Source organism: Magallana gigas, chromosome 6, assembly GCF_963853765.1.
Source record: "Magallana gigas chromosome 6, xbMagGiga1.1, whole genome shotgun sequence".
NCBI classification, from domain to species: domain Eukaryota; kingdom Metazoa; phylum Mollusca; class Bivalvia; order Ostreida; family Ostreidae; genus Magallana; species Magallana gigas.
The window spans coordinates 5,830,597-5,852,820 of NC_088858.1; the positions used below are offsets into that span (position 1 = coordinate 5,830,597).

General features: G+C 34.3%; 3 protein-coding genes across 4 annotated transcripts; 1 reads left to right on the forward strand and 2 right to left on the reverse strand.

The window, feature by feature from the left end:
- Positions 1 to 311: 311 nt before the first annotated feature.
- On the reverse strand, positions 312 to 7,121 carry LOC105347893 (small ribosomal subunit protein mS27). Its single transcript, XM_034469626.2, has 10 exons — positions 6,978 to 7,121; positions 6,742 to 6,831; positions 6,483 to 6,553; positions 6,145 to 6,209; positions 5,664 to 5,778; positions 5,359 to 5,437; positions 3,430 to 3,578; positions 2,377 to 2,655; positions 1,525 to 1,674; positions 312 to 990 (listed from the first exon to the last, which is right to left on the reverse strand). The coding sequence occupies exons 1-10, from the start codon at positions 7,117 to 7,119 to the stop codon at positions 589 to 591; spliced, it is 1,542 nt and encodes a 513-aa protein (XP_034325517.2). The 5' UTR covers positions 7,120 to 7,121; the 3' UTR covers positions 312 to 588.
- Positions 7,122 to 8,001: 880 nt separating this feature from the next.
- Positions 8,002 to 9,968, forward strand: LOC105347894 (elastase-1). Its single transcript, XM_011457138.4, has 6 exons — positions 8,002 to 8,162; positions 8,359 to 8,536; positions 8,727 to 8,823; positions 8,933 to 9,110; positions 9,419 to 9,567; positions 9,744 to 9,968. Exons 1-6 carry the CDS (start codon positions 8,132 to 8,134, stop codon positions 9,903 to 9,905), a joined length of 795 nt encoding a protein of 264 aa, XP_011455440.3. The 5' UTR covers positions 8,002 to 8,131; the 3' UTR covers positions 9,906 to 9,968.
- Positions 9,969 to 12,206: 2,238 nt separating this feature from the next.
- LOC105347895 (proton-coupled zinc antiporter SLC30A5) lies at positions 12,207 to 22,061 on the reverse strand. Of its 2 annotated transcripts, XM_011457139.4 has the most exons (17): positions 21,903 to 22,057; positions 19,737 to 19,775; positions 18,249 to 18,371; positions 17,665 to 17,731; positions 17,128 to 17,213; positions 16,872 to 16,959; positions 16,586 to 16,676; positions 16,354 to 16,430; positions 15,990 to 16,160; positions 15,309 to 15,591; positions 14,974 to 15,182; positions 14,539 to 14,696; positions 14,131 to 14,260; positions 13,769 to 13,958; positions 13,082 to 13,308; positions 12,794 to 12,922; positions 12,207 to 12,666 (listed from the first exon to the last, which is right to left on the reverse strand). In XM_011457139.4, exons 1-17 carry the CDS (start codon positions 21,962 to 21,964, stop codon positions 12,502 to 12,504), a joined length of 2,295 nt encoding a protein of 764 aa, XP_011455441.2. In that variant the 5' UTR covers positions 21,965 to 22,057; the 3' UTR covers positions 12,207 to 12,501. The 2 variants fall into 2 exon arrangements, with proteins under 2 accessions (XP_011455441.2, XP_011455442.2); XM_011457140.4 differs by lacking the exon at positions 19,737 to 19,775 and having other exon boundaries at positions 21,903 to 22,061.
- Between the last annotated feature and the right edge of the window lie 163 nt (positions 22,062 to 22,224).

Below are 22,224 nucleotides of genomic sequence, written 5' to 3' on the forward strand. Positions count from 1 at the left end.
AACAATATCATCGTTTACAGTTCTTTTCTCCATAGATACCATTCATTTTTAACAGAATGCAAAATCTGGCAGTGATGGCAGTCCAAAAAAAATCAACTAATAAAAGGCCAACAGTTTTACAAAACTCTGAAACCTGTAAAAATTATATAACTCCAAAGTCAAAATGATTGCAATCTTCTTACACAGTAAACTGGCCTGAGAGAAACAATTCCTATGATTTGGTTATTTTTACTTGTAAGCACAGAAGGATCCATCAGAATACATGTACTAGCACATTCCTATTACCTTTGGGTACAAAGAACACTAAATAATTTTTGTTTGCAACAAGCCTTTTATACATGTGTATTTATTCACACATACATTAAGTGTTAATTGAAAACACACATGGACTCCATATGTCCTCTGTCACTGGTTTGTAATATACCGGTGCATGTACTGACAACTGTATCATATTAATGAGCATCTAGTGTCAATAAAATGCATTTATTTCATGTTTAATCCACTAGCTGATTCACAACACCAGGATTGAAATAATCAACTTTTCACAAATTATTTCTTTCTCTTGACGGCTGATATCTTGTTCTTGGATCATTTCTTCTTCTTGATGATAGATCTCTTGTTCTTCATCCTCTCTTCCAGCTCATCCTCATCAAGTTCTTCCTTCTCCTTCCTCTTCGCCTCAACTGGAACTCTGAATCGTGCCAGCAGAATCTCTCTCTTCTTCTCATGAGCTAGAATAAGTTCCTCTTTTTCAGCCATTTCTGCCATTTTTAATTCAATCTCCTGTTGTTTTCTTAGTCTCGACTCTTCTTTCATTTGCTCTTTGTACAAATTTAACATTTCAGTTTTCCAATCTTGGTAACGTTTTTCCTGAGAAGACTTTTCTTGTCCTTCTAAGTTTTTCATTTGCTCTTGAACATTGTTCAAAATGTATGAATAAATCTCTTGATCAGAAATTCCACCAAAAGACTTCAGCTCCTCTGTCAATTTCTACAAAATGAAACAAATTCAACCAATTAACTAAAGAAAGGTTACGATGTATGATTTAGGACAGCATAAAGCTTAGAGAGAAGATTTCATAAAAGTCACTTATAAGAAGTTTGGTTCATCATCTATCATTCGATTGGTTCCAAATAAAAAGTTTAAAAATGGAAAAAATCATTACAACATTAAGAGAAAAAACTTTAAACTATTAAACTCATTTGCAAACAAACAGACATTCTAGAGCTTTAAACTTTCACATATAAAGTACATGTAATTTCAATAGCCTGCAGTTTCAATAATTCTCAATGTTAGGAGATTAAAAGTCAAAACTGTACAAACTGCATTGAGTTATAATATATTTTACTTCTGATACATGTATGTACAACTTTCAATAAACAATTACTATCAAGGGTACCGTTATTCCTAAGAATTGTGACAAGGCATGTTCTATGTCTTGATATCAATAAATATTCAACCAATCAATGTTACATATTTGTACAAATTGATATTGATGTCAAAGTGAAGTTCAGAAACACTTGCCTCGAATCTTTCCATACATGCCGCCTTTTCTTCCTCCGTCAAGTACAGCTTCCTGGCGACGTAATCCTGAGTCTGTTGTCCCAGTTCTAGTTCCTCTTCCTCCGGATCTCTGGTGGGACTCCATTCTAAGTGGTTCTTAAATGTCTCGATCTAAAACACAGACAACAGTGGTAGAATCTTATAGAAAATTTGTATTTTGATGTTTTGCTTGTCAGAATACAGAGGTATGAAGAAATACTGTGGTACAACAAGGAAGCATGAAAATGACTTAAAAAAGATTATTTCATACAATGAATTTTTAATATTTTGATTAATGCATAAACTTTATTCATGAGCAGTTTTTCATTTAAATGTAAAACAGATTGGACAAAAGGCAGAAAAATGTGGTCATAAAGATTTTTAAAATATTTGTTTTACCCTTGACTTCTCATCAATAAAATTGGTGCAATGTACAGGCACTCAAAGGATGAAGTACAGTGTATTAGTCAGATTATACCAAGGGGAGAGAAAATATTCATAATAGAGCTGGCGGACCAGAAATACTGATCATTACAGGGCACCTGCTGAGGGGCCTCATAATGTCTACAAAAATACAAGAATTATCTAACCATCATAGAGGATTGTAACAACTGCTGTCTAACAGCATACATTGTTATCAATATATTCTAGATTGATGAATGGCCTGTAATATTTAAATTTAGATAAGGCACACAAAAAACATTCCCCATTCCTAACTTTTATGTGCAATGTGTGTACACAACTTGTCACAAAATGAAGGTAACAAACTTTACATCAAATACAGCTAAGCCTAAAAGTACAGGTATTGAGGTATTAAAGAGACGTTTTGCACACCTGCTTCTGACATAATACAGGTGTGTTGTTCGTTTTGGCGGCTGCGATCCAGGTCTCCAATAAATCCAAGGCTTTAGAGAACTTGTTGTAGAGTCCTAGCCCCACAAACTGCAGGGACCGGCTGACTAAGTCTTTTGTGGAGGAGTCTCTGTCAGGAACAACATCTGCTCTCCCAAGGTAATACAGGGACTTCCCAAGTTTCAAATGTTCTTTCTTGATGTCAAAATGGTCGTCATAAACAGGACGGTGTATAATTCTAACTCTGGTCCACTCTTCTTCCTACCAATGTAAACAGGTACCATTTATATCATGAGATATATTTCAAGTACATGAGTTACATGCCAAAATAAAGTTGTTTTTTTTTATTTTGTAAAAAAAAAAAAAAAAAAAAAAGAAAAGCTATTATGCAGAAAAGAAAATCAACCAGGGAACACTGAACTAGTGTATCTAACACTTTAAATTTCATAGAGTTCCTTGCATCTAATACGGATAATTGAAATGGATTACATCAGTACAGATGAAAATTACTGACAAAGTACCTTAAACATTGTCCTACTTGAAATTTTAATTCCATGAATCTTTAATGCTATAATGTAGAGTAAGTGAAATATAATTAAAGGGGCATGATCACAATAAACTGAAGTTTTATCTATCTAAGTTAATATTTACAATGCAAAGAGTTAATTTTATCTATATCTATCCTTAGTTAATATTTACAATGCAAAGAGTTAATAAAACTTTAAAATGTCAATTGTCGAGTTACAAAGAGTTGTGCGTTCTATATATCTTGCCAGCCTGACAATGGACATTCACAATCCGTAAATTTAGAAAAAGCGACGGTAAGCATCGTTTACATTAGAAATCAAATGATAAATTTGACCATGCTCTTTTTAAAGAAGGTTTATACTTTTATTTCTCTTTTCAACAATTATCCAACATCTTGTGTAGATCTACATATTATTCTTGATATTTAAAAACAGCAGATTTTCCTGTTTCTGTGGTAGAATTGTGACTGAACATCACAGATTTCGCCCTCACGTTGGATTCTCTTACCTCATCAGCGACTATAGGGGCATCTTCTGGTGGTTGAATGTCTCCGATCTCTTGTAAACGTTTGACACAGCAATATAAGGACATACAGTTTGTGAATGGATGGCTCGTGTCCTCCTGTAACATCATCTCATACGCTACCATGGCTGCTTCTGTTAATGTAAAATGAACCGAATATTAAAAAGATGAATACAACACTGATTTATTGGATTCGGAGCCCACACAATTTAATTCCTCAGGTAAAAAAACAATCACCTGGTACTGTAATTGAAAGGTAGTAAATGCAAAGCTTTAATAGAACAAGATATTTGTTAATTATTTTTCTGATAGTGTATCATAACATAAGAAATCATATCACATATGTAATCACAGATTACAAAGCTCACCCAGACGAGGCATCACCTTTGTTATAACCTCTTGATTTGATTTTGTTAACCTAGCAGTCAATATTGAAGTGTGGGATTGTGAATAAATTATCATGACATCAATATTTGAAGCTTTGTCAACGTAAAAAATTCATGTTTTAAATTTAGATTATTTTGTCTTTAATTTTTATGTTGACTTATTCTATATACTTACTTTAAAGATAAAGTTTCATAGTAAATGCAAAGCTTTAATAGAACAAGATATTTGTTTATTATTTTTCTGATAGTGTATCATAACATAAGAAATCATATCATTAATTTCAATCTTTGAGTGAAATGAAATACCGTATATTCGGGGTTTTTTCCCTGGAAATTATGAAAATGTTTTACTTTTTTATTTGGGTCGGTCATTTTTTGCGATTAAAAAGTTTCTCATACATGTAGCAAAAAAGCGAAATTACTCAATATAGGTAAAAGATGTTCTCATCTTATCCAAGAAAAATAAATGAAGTACTGTCCCCTTTCCAAATACAGCCTTCTCCAGATATATTGAAATTCAGGGTACCATGCAAATTATTTCAATATATCCGTATTTCAATATAAGCGAAATTGACTGACGTGAAGCCTCCATTTTTGAAAGTTCAATCCCGATGTAAGCATAGAAAACCAAACCCGAACAAATTATTTGGTCATCATTTATCTATTAAAGTTAACAGATTACATGAAATACATGTACCTGTATTAGTCCTTCAAAGTTTGATTAAAATTATATCAGTAAGTTTTGTAAGTTTCATTTTCTTACTATCTTAAACCTCATCATAATCTCAGATTGCATTCATTTACGTTTTAGAGAAAAATCACAAGACTCAAATGCTTCAAATACTGCTGAACGCTGCTTGTATATCATCGTAAGTGTACTCGCAATAATCTCAAAATTCATAGCTATTTCGAATTTAGGCTTTGTCCCTTTATCAATAGCCATAACTAGTTCGTATTTAGTGTCCGAAGATAAGGTTTTTCTCTTCTGTGGGGTTTCCATATTACGTCTAGCCTCAATACATTGTACATCCGTAAAAACAAATAATTCAACAGTGAATAAATTTTACTTTTTAAAAGAAGTATAAAAACACACATGATGAGAACTTATCAATTCACACCTTTGTATATCAACCGGTCAGTCTGGCATAATTACTGTCACCAACCATGACGAAAACCGCCAGGGAGTACTTTAATATAACCGTTACAAAAACAACTAGTTATCACCTAAGGGGACCGATCAGTGGCTTCAATATCAGCGATATTTCAAAATAGCAGATTTCATTATATCCGTTAAATCAATGCACAGAAAATGAGAGGCAAAAACTGGGGATTTATTTCTATTTCAAAATAAGCGGAATTTCAAAATAAGCGATTTCAATACATGTATAAGTGGAGTATTAAACCTGTATGACTTCAATTTTATCAGGCCACTATAAATCTAAAATTCTCCCTTTTGCACTTCCACTTAAAATTCAGTAGGACCTGTGAGGAATTCATAATTTTTAGAGGCTGGAGTCATAGATCTTACCTTCTGTCATATCCTGCTGTAGAAAATGGCTCATTAACAAGTTGGCAGTGTAGTTATCTAACAGTAGGCCATAACCCAGCTAAAAAAATAACACAGATTTATTTAAATCAAACTTCAGAGAAATAAAGCCCTGAGGTTTGCCTCTTCTTTATGGGGCCAAAAGACAACCATAAATGATATTGATAAAGCATATTAATTCCTGTTTCTCCAAAATCTTTATCTTTTGCACATTACAAATCACATGCATTAATCAATTAGGAAAAATTTTATGAAAGGATAATAGGAAGTGTTTTTGATCCTCTAACCTTGTCTTTTATAAGAGGAACAAGACGATCTGGGATTTCCAGGTCTATATAAGATCTAACGATAGCATTAACAATAGAATCTCGCACCGGGAAACCATCATCTGAATGTCGAAACCTGACAAAAATAAATCAACAAATCATTTATACAGATACTCATTTATTATTGGTTATTGTAAACATTTACAACATGTAAGGTAATCTTATGCATTTTTCTTTAATTTTCATGTATCAACCCATATGACTTCAATCCCTAAAACTGTTAAGTTTTATCCCAATTAATCTGAAACAGATATAATGAAGGTTGAACCTAAGTTATATGAGTACATACATTTCATGTTTTCATTCAGCCAACATTTTTGGTATAGCTAGTATTATATAATCTATAGTTATCCAGAATTTTCTTTGAAATTCACTGGTCTGAAACTAATTTTAGTAAGTATAAAGGATAAAAATCACAAGATAATAAATTATGTCCTCTTACCTGTACATAATATCCTCTGTTAGTTCTATATTTTCCATTGATACATTCTGCAAACTTTTCACCAGCTGTTCAGGTAATAATAACACAATGAGATAAAGTAATTTATAAAAAAAAAAATGCCTGCTAAAATTGGATAAGCTTTTAAAACTATTTAAAAAATATACCTTGTAAATAAGAGTACAAATAAACTAGTATCTAGAGTGGAAAAATCACATGACATGCAAGCATGATGTACCGTATCATGATGTAAGCATGATGTAATGCATACTCATATACACCATTTTCAATCTTTTAAGTTTAGAACAACAAAATATCTGTTGACAAATTATTAACCTTACCATTTCCATGTCAATGACGCTGCTCTTTCCAAACTTTTCAAAGTTTTCAATCATTTTTAGTGACAATCGTCCTAAGAGAAAAGAAACACTGTACATTATTGTTGAATTCAACATTAATGTTGCTTTCAGTCATTTTAATATAAGCTAATAAAAGAAGACTGTAAAGCAAAACCATATATAATAAAAATCATTCAATACTAGAAATCTTACGTTAGGCTACATCAATGTGTGTTCAACCTTTAGCCTGACAAAAACCTACCGAACGGCACATTCTCCACAGTTGATGGCCACCTGTTTTCCCAAGTATCTTGTAACGCATAATTACTGGACAAAAGATGGCGCCGAGAAACTGAAATAATAAAAATGCGTTAATGCAATGTCTTTGTCAGAGGAAATTCGAACTAATACATTATCAGTAAAATATGATTCACAGAATACAAGAATTATCTAACTCAAAAGTTGAATATCAGTCAAAAGCTTCTCATTCAACTTTACCATGTCTGAATTTGTTGCATGCATTGCATAATACAATGGATCGTCGACAGTGTCGCCACATGACGAGAAAGTGAAAGTACAAAAATATGCAATCTGTTAGATAAGTCGTACACAGTTTACAAAAGCTGACCAGATGACGCATGATTTTTTTTTTTCAGAATACCTATTCACTCCTCGTTGAATTTTTGCTGTTTTTAATAAGTTCGATATCATAATCACAAATCAAACCGACAAAAAAACTTTAAATAAACGAAACCCACCCAACCCACAAATAGTCCACACAATGTATCAGTTTCAATTTTCATCCTACACTGTACTAGTATTTAAATGTCGCATATAAAATGTCTCCATAAATAGAACAGTTTACATACTTTTCCAACACAGCATTAATTGACTCCAACTCGAAGATATTTTTTGCACAATCATGTCATGGTTTAATCTTTCTTTTTTTTTTTTTGTGACCGAGTTCTATCACGGTGTAGATCAAAGCAAATAGTATTCGCGCAGCATCTGTTTCAACGCCTGACACATCATCGGCAATTAAGGACAGTGACAGTTATTTTGAGAGTTTCAGAAACATTTTTCACTGATGCAGTGGAGAACAGTTTTGTTTTACAATCTGTACAAGAAATAAGGTGAAAAGTAAACAATTTTGGAGAGACCCCTCCCCGCAACAATAATACAACCCACATTCGGGGTTTCCCCTCATTAAACTCACGTCCCAAGAATCTTTATTTTCTTTAATTTAAATTCTGATATAATGTATTGTGTATATCACATTAATACGAAAATCAAAGGGGGTATGGTATAAGTTACCGGGGGAGGTGGGGGGTGGTCCTATCTTATAAAAAAACTTTCTTACACCAGTTTTGTGTCTCTCGGACGGTTACTAGTATGTTTAATAAACTATACATGAAAATAGCGACTAGGATGTAAGATCATAAATTAAAGAGTCTCGTATCTATCGCAGATATGGATATTTTACAGCTCAAATAGAGTTATTTCTTATTGTCAAGTAGCACGAAAACATAACAATGGGGATGGCGAGGGGTGAGAAGCGTATGGGAACTGTCCAGGTTGCGATCAGGGGAGCCCTATATAAGCGTCGTCCCTAGCCATCGGCTTCACAGCTTCCTGTCCAGCAACTTACAAACATGTGGGCCCTAGCTTTCCTTTTCATCGGAGGTAGGACATTTTATATTTGAAAAAAAAAATCTCTTTTTTTTCATTTAAAACAGCAAAAAGCTAATTGTTTTCTCTCGACAAAAAACTGAATCTTTTCTTTTTTCCTAGTTATCTCGGAAAAGAAATTGAGAGTTGCTTTCTTGTTATAAACTTCACGCGACAGTAAGATAATTAATGTCTTTGTGGTTTATCACAGCATGCACCGCAACTCCAATCCACAAAATCGTGGGCGGAAGTGACTCCACCGCTCACGACTGGCCGTGGCAGATCTCCCTCCAGTTCCAGGGATCTACCGGAGGGTACGGACACATCTGTGGGGCCTCTCTTATCTCCGAAAACTACGCCCTTACTGCTGCCCACTGCGTCTCCCATGAGTAAGTATGCGCAATAGATTGAAACGTCAGCTATTAATCGAAAAGTTACGAGTTCGAAACCTACGGGCGTTTTTACCCTTTTTATTTGAATAAGATCAAAAAATTGAATTATCTTAAAAATCTAAAACGGTTTACATTAAATCTTATTCATCTTTTACAAATGTAATAGAAGCTTTTTCTTTCACCTTAGTACGACCGTCTCAAAATACAGACTGCTGTTGGGAGAACAGGATTTTAACGTCAATACAGGAACAGAACAGACGATCACCATTTCCAGCATCTTAATGGTCTCTCTCCCTCATTCGTTCTCTCTCCCCTCCTCAAATCTCTCTCTCTCTCTCTCTCTCTCTCTCTCTCTCTCTCTCTCATTACAATATTCACCGTTTTCCTATTTAGCACCCCCAGTACAGCGAAAGCTCCGGGGGATTCCCGAATGACATCGCCATTCTGCGGCTGTCAACTCCCGCCACATTGAATGAATACGTTAAAGTCGCCCCCCTGCCGTCCTCTACAACCACGAGCTTCTACAATGGAAGAACCTGTTTCATCACTGGATGGGGACGTTTGACCGGAGGTAGATTACAAATACTCATATCAAAGAGACAGTTGCTTAGTATTACTTTATTTTATTTACTTACCAACAAAAAATGACTAAAATTGTATAATATTTACCTACCGCAACAAAAACCTTGTCATGTAACATTGTGTCTACAAAGCGCTACTTTTAAGCATTATTTGAAAAATAGTTTTGACTTTTGTCTCCTTTTACTGTAACAATTAATAAGCAAATATAATGGGTATTTTTCTTATACGTGTACTAGAAACGTATTTAGCACACTCTTATGCGAGTACTTTTAGTCCTTTGATGCTATGTATTGTAAGGTGGAAGTCTCCCCAACGTCCTCCAGGAGGCCCAGACCACCGTCATCAGCCACAGTAACTGTCGCAGCGCCCTGGGACTGACCGGTCTCCTGTACCTTCAGGAGGGACCCCACGTCTGTGTCTACACCGGCAGCAACGGCGCCTGCAACGTAAGATATCACCAAGTGGTCGTTGTAATGAAAAAAAAACCCAGATATCTATAAATGTTTTATTTTTGGCGGATTTAATATTTAACGCGCTTACAAAAGTATACTCCTTGATACCTTTTTTAAAAGAGGTGAGGAACTGTGTTTTTTCACACTGTTTTTTTTATTCCTTGTTGCAGGGAGACTCTGGCGGCCCATTGGTCTGTGACGTCAACGGTGTATGGGAATTGGTCGGTGCCACTTCCTGGGGTCTCCAGAACTGCCCCACCTCCAGCCCCACAGTCTACACCCGCGTGTCCAACTACCTGTCCTGGATCAGTGCCAACACGGACGCTTTGTAAACCGGATATATATTGTTCTATGATATGAACTTACGGAAATAAATAAGGCATATAATCACCATTTATATTTGTTGGTTTGTTGAACTATATGCACTGACTATTAAGAACCGAAAAAATCATTTATTGAGAAATATTTTATAATTTATTCATGCAATCAAGAATCTACACGACTGGAAAATGACTTTATAAAGGCATTTCATGCAATCATAAATCATCGATGAAGTTCCCAATGATGATAAGGTTTTGTCAATAAAACGATAGTTTCTGGTGGACATTTCACAGTCATATACTAATCGGGCAAACGTGAGAACAAACGGGCAATAAATCATGTGATCATCTAGTGGAGATCTAGAAATAACAAAGTACTCATATATTGTATTGGGAATATTTGTGATCAGGTCAGATGGCCATTGGAGTTAAATATTATTGACCAAGGCAAACCAGAAAAGTACAATAATCAACTTCTAAATGTTCACTGGCTACACTTAACAACAAAACGCTCTCTGGTGAAACATGTATCGATCTTAAAATAGTCTCTAAAAATTATTCGCATTTAAAATTTACATTTTCCAGTGCCTTTGTCTGTGATAACACTACAACCAATCTTATAATTTATATTCCAATACATTTAATCACTGACTATATATTTAATTGCTGAAAATTATGTAAATATAAGTAATAAGGAACCATTCTTTGAATATTATAAGAGGGTAAAGGTCGGAACGTGATGAAATTCATCATAAAGCCCATCAGATTTCATTGGATTTTATCAGTCCCGACCGTATTTGATCACCCCATAAAACTCAAAGAACGATTCCTTATTCCTTAAGGAATACGACAATTCTTAACATTTTTAATGAAAAGTACTTGAATTGAAACGAACAACAAATAAAAAACCGAAATATTTTACATCATTTTTCACAGGGTTCTTGTACGCCGGTTGGTACGCGGTGATTAAATTTGCGCGTTTGTGATTCGGTCTGTTGTTCATGCGCAGGCACATCTCACTTGTAATATAGGCCCCGGGGCATTAAAGTTAGCCGAGCTCATTATTGATATAGCTAAATGAATACATGTATATGATGAAAAGTGTCAGAGCTCGTTTAAGGTTCATGGCTGCGGTTACAATGTGATAACTGTAACTGTTTATCAGTTATCTTGATAAACATACAGAAGATATGGTTCATTACATCTTCACAATGCCAAAGTTTTGTTCAGTTCCATAATCACAAAATCTTGCCATGGTGAATATGAGTTTGTTTTAACAAATACATCTATTTTTAATATGCACATGCACAATATAAAACACGCAGATCTTTCAACAATATATTAATGCTTTCTTTGGAGATTCATGCTAGTATGAAGGTAGCGAGCATCGCAGAAAAAATATATAACCCACGTTAAATGATCGCCACCTCCAGAGCCCGCATAAGTCATCAAATAAAGCGTTTATATCTAAATCTTTCTTACAAAAACTTTTTGAATTATTCAAAAGAGTAAGTGAAAGTAAGTAAATTATTGTGTTTATTAGTGCGTTAGATAGTAGAAATAGCCAATTGTTCTTATATTGGAATTTGCTTTAAATGAATCCTCTAAATTGCAAAAAGTTCATATCTGCACGAACTGTTTAACGGTTAAACGGGCAATGTTTCTGACGCCCTATTGATAACACATCTAGTGCATTATTGTGCACTAACATGGGTACTTTCAAATAAATTAAATGAAAATAAAGGAATTGAATTTCCCAAACGTAAATATCAGATATGAAAATCATTAATGTTTTTTGTTTTAGAGTTATGATGAACAAGGCTTCACACCAGAATAGTTTTCATGAAGTGCTAATGCTGATGCAACGCATCCAAGTTCATAACAATAAGATTCTGCAAAACTTTTGAAAGGAAAGGGGGAGAGGGGGTGCAGCCTCATCCAAATGTCTTGTCAAGCAAGAAAATTTCACTAGTGAATTCATTATTTTCACTTCCATTTATTACATGCTCCCATAGAGACCATAGGAGAAAGGGGGGCGCTCCATGATATTTACCACCCCCCCCCCCCCCCCCCCCCCCCGATGTGCTACGTGCCTGTCATATTCATCTTTCCCAAAGTGGTGACATAGTTCAGGAGTTGTGATACTTAGGTTGGATGAAACCACTTTTGCATACAATCAACAGTGGAGTGATGTATGTAACCTTTTCAGCATATGGGTGCTCATTTCCCTCATGCTTATGGTTTAAATACATATTGTATTCTATCACATGCTCAAGTTTATCTATGTTTGCCAAGAAGGAAATATCCATTTTTTTTATTGAAATGTTTTATTTGAAATTGCCACCTCCTTATTATAATAAAAGAATAACAAGAGTGGCAAAAATAAAAAAAAAAAACAAGAAAATACAGCATATCACAATGTGTTGATAGTACAAAGCTGACAACCCTCTCACCAAAATGTCTGACTCACTCTGATCCACTCACTCAATACTCCCAATCATTTGTTCCGCTCTACATGTATGTAGCTCATGGCTCTGGGTTCCTTCTGCTTCAATGTCTTCTTAGTTTATCATGCGGTTTCTCCCAATGATTTCATGGTATGGCTTACTCATATGGCTTTGATTGACTCCACTGTGAACTGTTCACGTTTTGTTCCAAAGTCTGTCATTTGATCAAAACTAGCACCGAGTCCAGACAGGTGATAGAAATATGTCTCCTTCTCTACCTGAACCACTAAGTTTGACACACTGTGTTCTTTTAATATGTTGGTTACCTGTAAACATAATACACGTACACATGTACAATGACTTAAAGTAACAGAAATTTCCATTTTTGATACAGTCAATCTCTAAATGCAATATATTAAGACACCTGTTCCCTAAATGGTTACATGTACCTACCTGAGCTACAATCTTTTGTTCACTGACTTCTGTAGACACCTGTACATGCAGAGTACCATGGATCTTTGAGGAGGTATGGTTCCAGATGTGTGGATGTCGATAGGTTAATACTCCATCAAGGGACATAATCTGAAGAACAACAAACCCTTGATGAAACATATTCAACAACCATAACACTACAGCACTATTATAAAAGACCAGTTTGAAGTCATCGGATGGGAATATGATGAAACTGAAAGTTCTCTGTTCTCATTTCTTAGATGTGATTCATATTCCATTCTTTCTCACCTTCTGTAATACGTCTGGGATCTCCGTCTCTAGATCGGACGGTGTACGCAGTAGGAGGATAGTGGAGGTTTCCCTCAGTAAAGGAAACACACTCAGGAGAATCATGGTGGCAATGAACAGAGAGCAGATGGGGTCGGCGATGTTCCAACCAAAATTCTCTATCAGGAGTGAGGATATTATGACCCCAACACTGCCCAGAGTATCCGCCAAGACATGTAGAAATACACCTACAACACAAAGTACTCAGGGCTTACAAAACATGGAGAAATACACCCACAATGCAAAGTAATTTTTTAGATGGGCAAACACTAGTCAAAAAAAGATATCTGAGAGCCAATGTTCACTAATAATACCCCCACTCTGATGTGAATATACAAAAGTAGCAAAGTGGACACTCAACAGGAAGTTGATATTCGATTGGTACAAAATAAATCCCACCATATGGCATGCCTTAACAAAGAGTGTGTTAAAATTTCAAGCATCTGCGATTACTAGTTGCTGAGAAAAATGTGACACAATTTTTTGTTATGCACGGACAGACAGACAGGCACACATGAGTAAAAACAGAATACCCCCTTTTTTCTTCAGAGTGGGGGCATGAATATCAACTTCAATATCCATGTAAATATAAATCAATATATAGGTTGATAATGTTAGTCCTCCTGTTTTTTACTATATTATTCCTACCTTCCATGTTTGCGTTTCTGTCCTGATGACCTTCACCTCCATGACTGTGTCCATGGTTATGACCTCCGCCATGACTGTGTCCGTGACCTCCACCATGACTGTGTCCGTGACCTCCGTGCCCATGAGAATGTGAACTTCGGAATGCAACAATTCCAAATAAATTGACTAGCAACCCTAATACTGACACAGTCTGAAATTAAATGTAATGATCTTCAACATACATAGGTGTATACTTACTTGCAGTAATAAAAATTTGAAGAGATATACTACAGATGATATCATTTACGGAAAAGAAACAGTTTTAAGTTCAAAATCTTACTCCTCTAGAGCATTAAATCATTTTTACTGACATTAATACTAACCAGAAGTCTCTCTGTGGATACTACAGGGGGTTCCACTAATCGCCCAAGGGCCTCCGTGAAGACAAAGATACCAATAACTACCAGAAACAATCCATTGATGAAGCCAGAGAGAACTTCCACTCTGTCATAGCTGAAAATAAAAGGCATTACATTGACATAATAAATAAATCATATATAAACATGATAAATGAATTTGCTTATTGTGTTTTTAAAAATGGGTTCTTTCTGGAAAAAAGGTGCTAATATCTGTTTTGGATTATGCTCAAGCCTTGTTATCAATCAAACCGTCATGTATAAAACCAACAATTCCAAGTTTAAAACTGCATGCCAATACAATTCCATACTTAAATTTCCTTTTATAATTCAGCTATCAAAAAGACATATTTTCAATAAAAAAGGCATTCTTACCCATATGAAAATATCCGAGTAGGTTTCCATCTACTCATGATTGCAGCATAAAGTCCCATCACTAGAGCTGAGCAGTCAAACAGCATGTGGAATCCGTCAGAGATCAGACCCAGACTGTTAGTCCATACCCCATAAATCAACTCCACAAAAGTGAACATCTGAAAGAAGTCAGGCAACACTCTGGTTAAGTCTCAACATGCACACAGGGACTAGAAAGAATTGTATAAAACTGTCTTGCATGCTATAGCTTTTATGTTATAATATTCTTTTGTCTGTCATATGATTTCATTTTGACTGTTTGCCAAAATGGTGATGTCTGATAAACCATTGAATACATGTACATACAAGTACACACCAGATAATATCAACAAATATAATCTCATAAGGTATCACATACATGAAGATGTGGTATACCACAAAGGAAGGAAAACCTACCAAGTTAATGCACAAGAAATAAAATATTTTTCTGGAGTCTGACTCTTCTAGGATCTGCCTCAAACCGTTTTTCATCACAGTGGCTATGGAGTGTGAGGTTCGCGCAAAGGCATCAGTGTTAAAGCTGTATAGAGGCTGACCAGACGGTGAGTATCCAATAAAACTACCCGCCTTACTACTGCGGCCTGGCCATCCTAACATACTGGTGGCTGAATAATACAGCAGATTCAAACTTTGTAAAGTAAATGAGATGATTAAAATCTAGGTAAAAAGGTCCTTCAGAAAATTTATCTTTTTAATATCGGGAAAAGACATCTGTGGAAAGCAAAAATTACCTAAAATGAATGTCATCAAGCTAAAAATAACGCCCCCTGACAAGACATGGTCTTCTGTGATGATGTCTTTGGTTACCGTGGTGATCCATGACACCATCGGATGGTTCCATGTTACTCCTAGCAACAGAGCACTGATAAATATAGCATACGTTCCATACACAGCAGTGCGGGGACCTTGTAGATGGTTAGAGGCTACCGCCTCAATGTAAAAGTCAAGCAGAAATACAAACAGAATCACCAATCCCATTGGTATGACTAAATACAACCAAGACTCCACCTCAGACTGAAAATTGAAAAAAAAAAAAACATTATCATAGAAGAAAGTCAATTCATCAATAAAATGACTGAGTTTTTAAAATTTTGCAGTTTACATAATCAATTTTTTTTTTTTAATTAACATTTATTTATTGTATTTTCATAAACAATTTTAAGATGGATACAGGTTTTACAATGATTTAATTTTCCTTTCACCGCCCATTCATACATGTACACACATTCACATCAGTACAAATTTACACGGATAACATTAAATGGAAGATATATAAAAAAACAAAATAATAATATTTTATATATTTTTTCTAGTATCCAGAGCAGTAATTGATTAAGTATTTTTTTTTAGTACTCTTTTTATCATAATCAAATTTAGACCAATGTTAGATAATACTAGTTGTTGATACAAACCTCTTTCGTAAAATAAATGAAGGTTGCCCAGGGGAAGAGAACTGTGGCCTGGACTAGTGAAGAGAGGGCATGAAGCTTCTTTGCCCCACCCACATCTACGGACAGTTTACGAGAGGCACTGTTATACCCCACCTGCATACACAGAGTTATGGCAAGCAGAACCACTCCTCCCTATAAAACAAGTCCAAATAAACGGCTCTTAAAAAGGCTCCAATGTTATCTAAAACAACTAGGTATGAAATACAAAATCATCGGATATTGTATCATCAGTCTTGATGCAACATTTTCATTACTTTAGTATCTTCACATTTGTATGCATACACTAGTAACACATTTATGGTAGACTCAAATATCTGAATTTTACCTTGTGGTCCGACCAGCCAATGAAATTGACTGTGTGATAAAACAGATGTGAAAATATTGAATGATGCTTGTCCTTTGCTGTAGCCTCTGTTAAAGAAAATGTCTCTTTCCAATCAACTTATGAACATGGAAAATTCCTTGTTAAAGTTATCAATTTTATTTTAACCACCTATTAACAGCTGTAATGTCATCAATATTTGTATAAGAGAAGTTTAGTACACAACAAAGGATACGTTCATGGTCACCCAAGTGATCTAACTTCTCATCATGGTCAAACAGAAGCAGAGTGATCACTGCAACCAGGAAAAATATGGCACCTCTCGTCTGTATAAAACGTAAACACAGATTAAAGATAAAATGAAAGACAGGAATTAAACAAATATCTGAAGCCTCTTCCCAAGAGCGGGCACCCAGGGGGGCTTGCTAAACTTCCCCTTCACTACAACACAAATATTGGCCAGCATTATCAAGCGCCTGCTCTGCCTCAGGTCAAATGTTCCAGCTGTCACTGGTTCCTACCTTTGCTGGTCCTCCCCCATTGTTTGTGAAGAGGGCACTGGCACCAGCAATTATCACAAGATCGCTGTGTTCAAATAGAAGGATGGTCCTGTCAATGAAATGATAAAGATGTTTCATCGTACCGTAAATTTGTAATGACACACTCAAGTACAATACAGAATCTCTTGCATATAAAAATTCAATAGATTCTGAAAGATAGCTTTATATATATATATATATTTCCAACTTTCATTGAAAAATAAGTTTTCCAACTGACCTCAGAGGACCACAGAGAGTGAGGCCAAAGAGCCACAGCAAACCAATGAATGCACCAATGAAGGCATGGCGGAAAATACGAAAGTACTGCAACAGAACAAGATTAAGGGTAAAACTTGTGTTAAAAGTAAACTGAAATACTCAATTTTTGTTGATTTTGACCACAGTTCTGAGATTTTTTGTTACAGATATGAATATCTTACAAATAACATTTGTGTAACAACTGTATTATGTACTTTCAATTCAATATCATCAAATTTTCAATTACGGGTAGTTTTGAAAACTGATTTGATGTACATACATAGCTTCTAACATATTACATGTACTAAAAAAGTAAAATATGCACAAGTCAAATCAATGAACCATGTATCAGGAATGTGAATGGCAGAAAAAGAAAAAGGAGGAAATCATTTCATTGTAGGTCTGTACTGATCTCTAAAGTGAATATTTTGATTAATTTTCCTAATCCACTGAAATCAGCATATTTGCTGAAAAATCACATCCCTGATGTACATGTGTGCTGTGTTAATGTTCTTACCTGATTATTACTTAATCTCTTTCCAGAGGAAAATGGTTTCTGAAGAACTAGCAAGGGCAGGGAACTCCTATAAAGAATCATTAAGAAATCATTATTCATTATCTGAAACATTTCATTATCTGATACATTTCCTTAGTGTGCATATTTCACTCAATTTCTTTATGAAACAAACACATTAGAGAGTAGAGAGTAACAAATATAAAGACTTAAGATATTTAATAAACAAATGATGAAAGACTTCATTACTTGGTATATTTTGGATGAAAAATATATCATAAATATGTGATTGACATAAATATATGCATAGATGAAGATAGAGGAAAGTTTTCCATTACATTTATTTACCCATATGAAACAAGTATCATCAATTTCCCCCTTTGTTTCGGTAGTTTGTTACCTGGATCACTCAGAATATTTTCACTGTTATTTTGATTCATTTGGGCTTTTTTTTAATGCAAGTGGCAACATTATTTTTACTCTGCTCACGTTTTTAATTTAGTACACACTCTTAAGCTATTGCTCTCAGAAAATCTTAATAATGAATTCATGTTAAAATATCTATAATAATTAAATTTTCAACTTACCAGAACTTAATGAGGAACAGGAACTGTACAACTGGTATGACTTTGAGTAAGTCATAGGAGACAAAGAGACCTACAGCTCGCAGAAACTTGGCAGCTACCAGCAGAATCAAATACACAGACAAACTGAAAACAAAAGTAAACATCCGTAAATAATGATAGAGAAAGTGTATCTACTAAGTAGAAATCAATATATTCTAAAGTAAAAACTTTCCACTTTGTCCATTGAATGAATGTTAATATTAAGTAGTATTATGTGAACTATGAAACAACAACTCAAAACAAATCAAAGCTGCTTATTAGTAAACTTGCTTGTTTATGAACCACAATGCTATAATTGTCAAATGTGTTTTAATAGATTCAAATACTTTAATTAAAAGCTGTTGACAGATCTTCCATTAATTTGCCAGTACTTTGCCTATAAGATTGTATAATAATTTTTGTTTTGTTTTACTTTTTTCAAAATTGAATTCTACTGATGAAAATGCCTTTTTTTATTTATCTGGATGGTGTCTGGCATAATTGGAGGGTAACCATGCCAGAGGAGTTTTGGTTCAGATTTCCCATTGATCTCAAATCAATACCAGTGCTTCTTATTTTAATATAGATTACTTCCTTCTTTTGACCAAACAATATTTGATAAATACAGGTATTACAAATTTTAACTACAAAAAAGGTTAGTTTTAAAGAAGTTACCAATAAATAAATTATTTGGTCTATACATTGAACCTGTGTGCAATCAAAACACAATCTGTTGACATATATGTCTTTCCTTTATTTTTTTTTTTAATTTTCTTACATGTATATTTAGTGTGGGAGGATGGTGCATTTTGTGTGACACAGTGCATAAATATTCAGTAAGCTGGGAGTGAATAGACAAATCCAAACACAAGTAAATACTGTATACAGGGTTATTTTCGTTCCATGTAATTTTCGTCTTTCTACACTTGTAAAGAGTTCTGCCCCATTTTGAATTCACACAGACACAGTTGTATATTTAAAGAGAGGTAGTTTGAGACATTGGAATTTGACAAGGTCTTAAATTTGGCCACTGACAATGAGGGAAAAAGGGGCGAAAATAAAACAGGGGCTAATATTTCCCTGTATACAGTACTCAGGAGTATAGGCTTTTGACTCTTGCCACAGGTAACCTTTCAATGTGTGTAAAAAGTATTTCATTAATTGCAAATATGACCTCAAATACCTATATGTAAAATACCGGTAGATGTAAATCAATGCTGGCCGGTTTGCATACTTGTTATGAACACTTGCATTATTAATTGAAAACCTTATTTAGGAATTAAATTCTGAAATTTTATCAGAAATTGATTGAATATATAAACCACAATCACAGAATCAAACAAAATTCCAATGTCAAATAAACTGTATAAAGTCACAGTTATTGGATTTAAGCAAGGCTTGCAAAGCCAAACTTCGGAGCATACTGGATAAATGTGTAACGGTATATAACAACACAAAGAATACATTTACCATTGATTGAAATGTTGATTTGATTTAATAGGAAATATTCTGTAAAATCAATATAGTACAATAATTAAGTTAATATTAATTACAAATCAAATTAACAAGTTAAAACATGCAGATATAGATCAAATCATATTAAAGGAGCATGGTCATGATCTTCATTTTCTTTTCTTCCAATTTTATGTCTACAATACTTTTCTATCAGATGTGTTTTTAATGGGTTACCAAAATGTTGAGTTATACATGTATGAGATACAGTGCTCACAAATCTTTGTTATTTGAACATGGCCCTGCCCTGCAATGTTTTCTTTAGCCTCGGTTATGATCTGTCTGCATATAACATTAACAAGAGATTTTGCTGATCAAAGAAAGATCCATATCTGTAAACAGTAACTATAATTTACGTTTGTTAACTATTGTTAAGAGTTGTTAATCCTAGTTTCACAATTGCTAAACTACGTATATCAAATAAATTATGTTTTGCATTTGCAAATGGTTGTTTTAGGTGTTAATTATAGTTTTACACTTCTGAAACATAGATTGCATCAACTATGATTTACAGATGTGAAATATAGATTAATATTGATTTTTAACAATAAATATGTCTTTAAACTAAAGTTTACAACCATTAAACCTAGTTTTACGACTGTGAAACTATGATAAGTTCATTTTTGTGAATTTGGCATGCCATACATGTATACAACACTCCTTTTAACTTTGATTTGTGGGTTAACCGTGTAGTTTGAACAGATTGATTTGTATGCCAGAGGAACCAAGTTCAAACCCCAGCTGAGGCAATATGTGTCTCTGTTTCATGGATGACAGTGGAAATGTCACTGAGTTTATTGACCTAGCCCTCAACATGGTAAAATCATAAAAATAGTAATTTCCTGTTTTGCTCTTACACAGGCTGTAAATCTGAATCTAACTTATTCTCTTTTGAGAAGTGGACAGGCATAGCCTACATCCACTTCTCTTCGCAAGCCCTCATATTTTGATTCTGGAAATCGTGTAAATGTCGGAACCGAAGACGGTCTACGCTTCGACCCATGTTTCGACTCCAGTTTTCCTGAATTTTCGTAACAGACCTATTATTTCTACATTTTGAACATTATTGCATCCATGTATTACAAAAAAATCAACACTAACCCGCTGTCAAATCATTTTCCCAACTTCTACATCCCGGGTTTAAATTTTGTGTATCACATTGTTTATCTAGGTCAGCGCAGATTAAATGTTTGTGTTTCGGATAAAATTGGAAACCTAATAAAGACAGTAATGTAAAAAAAAGTTACTGAATCAACTTAACCAAACAATGTACAAACAAATACTGAGTCACAAAATTACAAAGTTGTATTTGTTCCCTTTCATAATCTCTTTTGTTGACAAATTTGCTTTACATCTGTTTTTAAACATTAAAAAGAACATTGATTAATATGTAGCAAGCAACAAAGATTAAAATAAAGAGATTTTTTGTTTTTATGTGCCACACTTACTTATTTAATCGTATGTATTTTGTTTATTTGTCTTAAATTGTAAACCCACTATTTAGACCTCTTTAAATTATAAGAAAAATACCTTTAATCTGAAGTCTACCATCCGAACAATATTTTCCGGTTTTTCCGACTATAATTTTTCTACTTTTTAAACCACCTATAGCGAGAGGTCTCATAATTTAAACCCGGAATGTAGAAGTTGAGAAAATGGTTTGACAGCGGGTTAGTGTTGATTTGTTTGTGACATATACATGCATTAATGATTAAAATGTAGAAATAATAGGTCTGTTACGAAAACTCAAGGAAACTGGACTCAAAACACATGGGTCGAAGCGTAGACCGTCTTTGGTTCCGACATTTACACGTTTTCCAGAATCAAAATATGAGGGCTTGCGAAGAGAAGTGGATGTAGGCTATGCCTTTCCACTTCTCAAAAGAGAATAACTCTAACTAAATAGGTTAATCAAGAGATTGCACTGGACCTCGTGAATGGAAGCATTTCTGTTCCTATCTGAATCAGTTGTAATACATGTATAATATTAATCCTACATTTACAGATTTTTTTAACACACTGAATTAAATAGGAAAATACTATAATCGGTAGCAAAATTATCAGGTATCTGACAAGATGGGAAATGGCTATGAGTTACTATTCCATGATAAATATCATTCTTACCCTGATGAATGATATATCGCGTGTTTTGGAAGTAAACTGCCATGGTAGTTTGTTTCCGACATGGTATAACTGCAGTCTTATTAAATTTTTGTATTTATGTTACGTGGGGAAATGCATCGTTTACATTCCGGAAGTATCTCATCTTCATTCAAAGTTAGGCAATCTTTAGTTTCGCATTCTGAAGAAGTTAACTCGTACGTAAATTAGTACATCAGATTTTGTTTTATTTTGCCACTGTCTGCACAATTTTAATAATGATATAATGATAATCTGTAGACAAATTTCAATTTTGCTATTCTTTTATATTATTTCTAATTTAATA

Bases quoted from the DNA above. Each gene is read 5' to 3' on its own strand.
- LOC105347894 (XM_011457138.4), top strand. From the start codon at position 8,132: ATGTGGGCCCTAGCTTTCCTTTTCATCGGAG. The intron at 8,163-8,358 runs GTAGGACATTTT...GGTTTATCACAG, and splicing joins AGCTTTCCTTTTCATCGGAG to CATGCACCGCAACTCCAATC. The intron at 9,568-9,743 runs GTAAGATATCAC...TCCTTGTTGCAG, and splicing joins GCAGCAACGGCGCCTGCAAC to GGAGACTCTGGCGGCCCATT.
- LOC105347895 (XM_011457139.4), bottom strand. From the start codon at position 21,964: ATGTCGGAAACAAACTACCATGGCAGTTTACTTCCAAAACACGCGATA. The intron at 13,959-14,130 runs GTTAGTATTAAT...ATTTAATTTCAG, and splicing joins TATCCACAGAGAGACTTCTG to ACTGTGTCAGTATTAGGGTT. The intron at 12,923-13,081 runs GTGAGAAAGAAT...GTTGTTCTTCAG, and splicing joins TCCCAGACGTATTACAGAAG to ATTATGTCCCTTGATGGAGT.
- LOC105347893 (XM_034469626.2), bottom strand. From the start codon at position 7,119: ATGCGTCATCTGGTCAGCTTTTGTAAACTGTGTACGACTTATCTAACA. The intron at 6,554-6,741 runs GTAGGTTTTTGT...CTTTTCTCTTAG, and splicing joins TGTGGAGAATGTGCCGTTCG to GACGATTGTCACTAAAAATG. The intron at 3,579-5,358 runs GTAAGATCTATG...TTACATTAACAG, and splicing joins ACAGCAGGATATGACAGAAG to AAGCAGCCATGGTAGCGTAT.